General features: G+C 44.2%; 1 protein-coding gene across 5 annotated transcripts in view; it reads left to right on the top strand.

Moving 5' to 3' along the window:
* LOC135091795 (FERM domain-containing protein 4A-like) overlaps positions 1–5,000 on the top strand; it is a 149,902-nt gene that overhangs the window by 28,380 nt on the left and 116,522 nt on the right. For 2 of the 5 annotated variants that reach the window (XM_063989783.1, XM_063989793.1), the window contains exon 2: positions 607–791. The exons of the other annotated variants lie outside the window; for them this stretch is intronic. In XM_063989783.1, coding sequence (XP_063845853.1) covers positions 765–791 — 27 coding nt within the window. In that variant the 5' untranslated portion in view covers positions 607–764. The remainder of the gene's footprint in view (positions 1–606; positions 792–5,000) is intronic. 5 annotated transcript variants of the gene reach the window in all.

The raw sequence follows: 5,000 nt of genomic DNA, 5'->3' as shown, positions 1-5,000 counted from the left end.
TGGTTCCCTATTGTGGCCACCTGTGTCTCCGCCGCTCCAGCCCCCAGCTCTCTCTCTCTCTCTCTCTCTCTCTCTCTCTCTCTCTCTCTCTCTCTCTCTCTCTCTCTCTCTCTCTCTCTCTCTCTCTCTCTCTTTCTTTCTCATCCTTCTCGGTCAAACAGCTCGGCCATAAAATAACATCAGATCTGAATTGACCATCAGCGATTTTTAAGTGCCCTTAGAGACGTTGTGTGTGTGTGTGTGTGTGTGTGTGTGTGTGTGTGTGTGTGTGTGTGTGTGTGTGTGTGTGTGTGTGTGTGTGTGTGTGTGTGTGTGTGTGCGCGAGTGACCCATCCACCCCTCGTCTCCACCGCCGCCGCATCCCGTGAGAAATAAATAGCCAGTGTGTATAAATAGCAAAGTTCGAAGAATGACCAGAAGGGGAAGGCGGCGGCGGCTGCGGCGGCGGCGGCGAGTGGTGAGTGGTGAGTGGCCAGTGGGGAGAAGACGGTGAGTGAGTCAGTCAGTCCGTCAGGCAGTCAGCTCTCTCATCCGCGTCGCGTGGCGTAACAGTGTAGTCGTGTGAAGGTCCGTGAATCTATATCAGGCAGATTTATTGCACCACAGAGGCGACAGAGAAACATTGGAAGAAAGACCTAACTCGGGGCAAGAACATGACATCCATACCGTGTTGCCAAGTACGTGTGCGATGTTGCCGTGTGCCAGGGGGGCCGCCCTAGCAGCGCCTGTCCTCCAGGAACCTAGGGCGCCGCCGACTTCCCGCCATGAGGTTCAGGAGGAAGAGCAAGAAGGTAGGTAGCGTGGCGGCAGGACAGGTGTGTGTGTGTGTGTGTGTGTGTGTGTGTGTGTGTGTGTGTGCGGGAAACTCGAGCATGCGGACTTACTGGTATTGTTTGAAGATCACGCCCGTCTCGCTCTGGTAAAAAAAAGATTCTGGTTCGTAACGTTGTGTAGTTCATCGTTGTATATGTTACAGGCGAAATTGTTGGTTATTCACTGAGTCAGTTATGGTTGTGCGTACGTAAGTGGCGGACAGATTAAATTACGTGAATCTAGTTTAGTTAAGGTTCGGTTCGGTTGGGTTTTATGGGATGTGACTTGATTTGATAAAGTTATGTTAGATTAGATTACGTTAGGTTAAGTTACGTTAGGCTGATTTGTTATTCAGGTAAAGGTTTGATCAGGTATAATACAGTGAAGAAGCAGTTGTAATGATGTGTATAACTAATCATTACATCATCTTACCCAAGGAAAAAAATACTTTCCTTACATCAGGATAACCTAACTTAAATATCCCATGGCAACCCAACATTTCTATATCAAGTCGTCACAAAAGAGACCCACCAAGATCTCCCCTATAGTCCTGTCACTACCACCCTCATCGCGCTCTTGCTAAGTTTCCTGTGTCTGTAATCGCCATGTCAGGAGGGACGCGGGGTTGTAGTCATGCAGGTCACGGTCAGGCCAGGTGAAATCTTGTAAGTGAAGGACCAGTGAGGGGCTTGCGATTACTTGACACGTTGACTTACTTACCAGCTGTCGTGTTTGCTTTGCTGTTTGTACGTGTGTTTGCTTGCCTGCTTGTTCACTCATTCACTCTTACTTGTTCATTCATTCACTCGCTCCTCGTTCGTTTCTTCAGTCACTCACTCATCAGGCACAATTAGTCAGTCAGTTATGCAGTCAGTCAGTCAGTCACATACTCACTGGCTGGATCACCCACTCGTCACTCACTTAACAGATCTGTCGGCGAATGAGGGAGTGAGTGGGTCAGTCAGTCACTCTGTCAGTCACTCACATACTCACTTACTCACTCACTCATCCATGCACGCACACACGCACTCACTCATGCACGCACACACGCATTCCCACAGTACACATACCTAGCCAGTTTACCTTCAGATACACAACACAAAACAGTGAGGGTGTTTTGGTAGAAGGGAAGTGCACGGGAGGCGAGAATAATAGTAATAAATAAAAGCGTGGAATCTAATAAGCGTTTTCTTTCGCTCTGCTATTTTTTCTTACTGGGTACTAATGAAAAAAATGTATTACAGTACTTTTACTCCTTTTCCTCTTTTCTCTTTTGTGTAAAGGATGGCTGGATTAGGGAAGGTAACGGGAAATGTGTATCTGCGTTTATTGTGGTAGTTCAAAGTCGAAAATACGAGTATCCTGTAATGGCATGTAAAATATAGTCAAATCGATACAGTGCTATTGAAAGCGTCAATATTAAAACCGCAGTTCGTGTAGGATGACGACTTGGTCTTAGCATCAAAGGGGAGTAGCAGGTGTCGGGCAGCACACTCCAGCCTGCCAGGTGACGCGGCGTGCTGAGGAACACTCTTGGTACACCGCTGCCTTCGTGTCGCCCTTGTCGAGTCGAGAGTAGCACGTTTCACTCAAGTACTCCTCCAGTGAGATGTTCAAGACTACTGAAGCTGAAAAGCAAAACTTTCAAAGATGCTGCCAAGTTTGCCAGGGAGGGCAAGGATGAAGTAACCATTGAAAAGCAGATCAAGGAAAGAGAACTGGAATAAACTCACTTTTCTGGGCCCGGGGTAACTATAGGCGGTTATAGGCAGTTTCTTTCTCGTGTGTTTTCAGCTCTTGGTCAGCCTTTCCTCTCAGCGTAAGAAGGAATTTACGTGTGTTTGTAACGTATGAAGGATTTTTTTTTTCTTTTTTTCCTACTTCATAGTTTAAGGATTCTTCGCCCTTGTGGAAATTACTGCATTTTTGTTTATGCTACTTGCGCCTCGTGCTTTGCCAGTATCATAACGCTGTACTAACTGCACTCTTATTTCTCCCCTGTAATCTTTTCACGTGTATCGGGAAAAAAAAAAAAAAAACTTTATACTTGTCCTTCAACTTCCAATATACGAAAGACATGTCAACGTCAAAGGTCATAGGTGTGTGTGTGTGTGTGTGTGTGTGTGTGTGTGTGTGTGTGTGTGTGTGTGTGTGTGTGTGTGTGTGTGTGTGTGTGTGTGTGTGTGTGTGTGTGTGTGTGTGTGTGTGTGTGTGTGTGTGTGTTATCTTTGGCAAGTGGAAAAGTTTAACGTTGAAAACCAGAGCAACTTGCCGAGATGTTGTCGTGAACAGGTACACTCGCTCGGAGCAGGTAACAGGATATCATTAGGTGTGTCCGTGGGGGTGATTTGAAGGTGCAGCGTACGACGTGTTTCCCTCCGGATGTTTTCCCCCTCCGGACATACCGCCCCCCATGACTTATTCCGTCCTGGACGTTTTCCCCACCGCACACTTGCTTTCCTCCTTATTAATTTCACGCTTAACGTAACCATACCAAATAAAATAAAACCTTATTTAATCTAATGTAACCTGACTGACCTTACCTAGCCAAACCTAACTAAACTAACTTAACCAAACCAAGGCAAACCTAATCTTATCTAACCTAACCTGACCTAACCTAACTTGACCTGACCAAACCAAACCACACAAAACGAAACCTAACTTTAACCTAACACAACGTTAAAAAAACAAAAAAACGAAATCTGACTTTACCTAACCGAACCAAACCAAACCAAATTCGATTCAAACTAACCAAACCAAACTTAACCAAACCACAACGACTAACAGAAATAGTTTTGTTCAAAGACGCTACCAAGTCTATTCAAAATGAGAGAATACCCACAGAGAGACGTCCTGGTGGGAATTTGTCGAAGAGAAAATGTTAAGAAAGGAAAGTGAATAACCAAGTGGGGAATATGACTGCAGGAAGTGAATAAACAATGGGAATATGACAGTTACGTGAAGGTGAGCGTTGTGGCGAGGCGAGGCGAGGCGAGGCGAGGCACCATCACTAACACCGCAGATTTTTTGACGGAAGTTGTTGGGGATGGATTAATTGAGTTATGGCGCCGCAACAACAATAATAAAAAAATTAAAAAAAACATTAACGAGGTCATCTGGCGCAGCATATCAAGGTTATTAGAGCGTGGGATGAGTGGAACGAAGCGAAAAATGTTAAGACAGTTATAGAAAAACTCGACCAAAAATAAGTTACAGGTGAGTCAAGTGATATGTATGGTGTGTCCGCCGGTGGTGACGTGTGGTGTTCGTATTGTGTATAAGTATTTGGCATTTCCTTTGTCCCATAATTTATATCTTATTTCTGTTTCATTCCTTCCTCAATCATATTTCTTCTGCTTCCATTTTCCTTTCATGTTTTCCTTTCCCTTCGCCCATTGCCTTCTATACCACTTAGACGGTTAGCTAATACATCTATACATACACCTATACATGCACTGGTCATCTGCATTAAGCCATCGTAACCTTGAGGCACTTCATTGACAAACAGGATGTCGCGGCTTAGTCCTGTCAACACCAACATCACTGCATCAAGACATTAACTCCGGCTCCTCTCACTTCCTCTCTCACTTAGAAACTGAAATCCCGGTGTGTGTGTGTGTGTGTGTGTGTGTGTGTGTGTGTGTGTGTGTGTGTGTGTGTGTGTGTGTGTGTGTGTGTGTGTGTGTGTGTGTGTGTGTGTGTCTTAATTTTTAGTCTTTTTTTTTTCTTATTTACACCCCGCTCTTACAGAAAAAGAAAACGGGAGCGATAGATTTTCAAAGAGGTGAATGGATGACGAGGTGGAAGGTGAAGGGGGCGGTGGAGGGAGTGGTGGATTAGCGAGACACGAGGCAGGTGGATTTACCGGCAGAAGGAAGCTGTTTATGATAATGGTGCTCGTAATGTAAATGATATAATAATAATAATAATAATAATAATAATAATAATAATAATAATAATAATAATAATAATAATAATAATAATAATTTCGTTTGTCATTCCAAGGAAATTTTTTATGACAGTTGTTCGCGTAATGATGACGATGATGATGATGATGATGATGATGATGATTTAGTGTATCAGTCGTAGGAGGTTGTTTATGATGGTGGTGGTGGTGATGGTGGTGGTGAGGATAATTCTGTTTTCGGCCGTAGGCATAGAGATTGTGGTATGTATAAATATTAATG

The sequence above is a fragment of the Scylla paramamosain genome, chromosome 3 (genome assembly GCF_035594125.1).
Source record: "Scylla paramamosain isolate STU-SP2022 chromosome 3, ASM3559412v1, whole genome shotgun sequence".
NCBI lineage: Eukaryota > Metazoa > Arthropoda > Malacostraca > Decapoda > Portunidae > Scylla > Scylla paramamosain.
The sequence above is the reverse complement of the archived record's forward strand: the minus strand, read 5'-3'. Positions and strand labels throughout refer to the sequence as shown.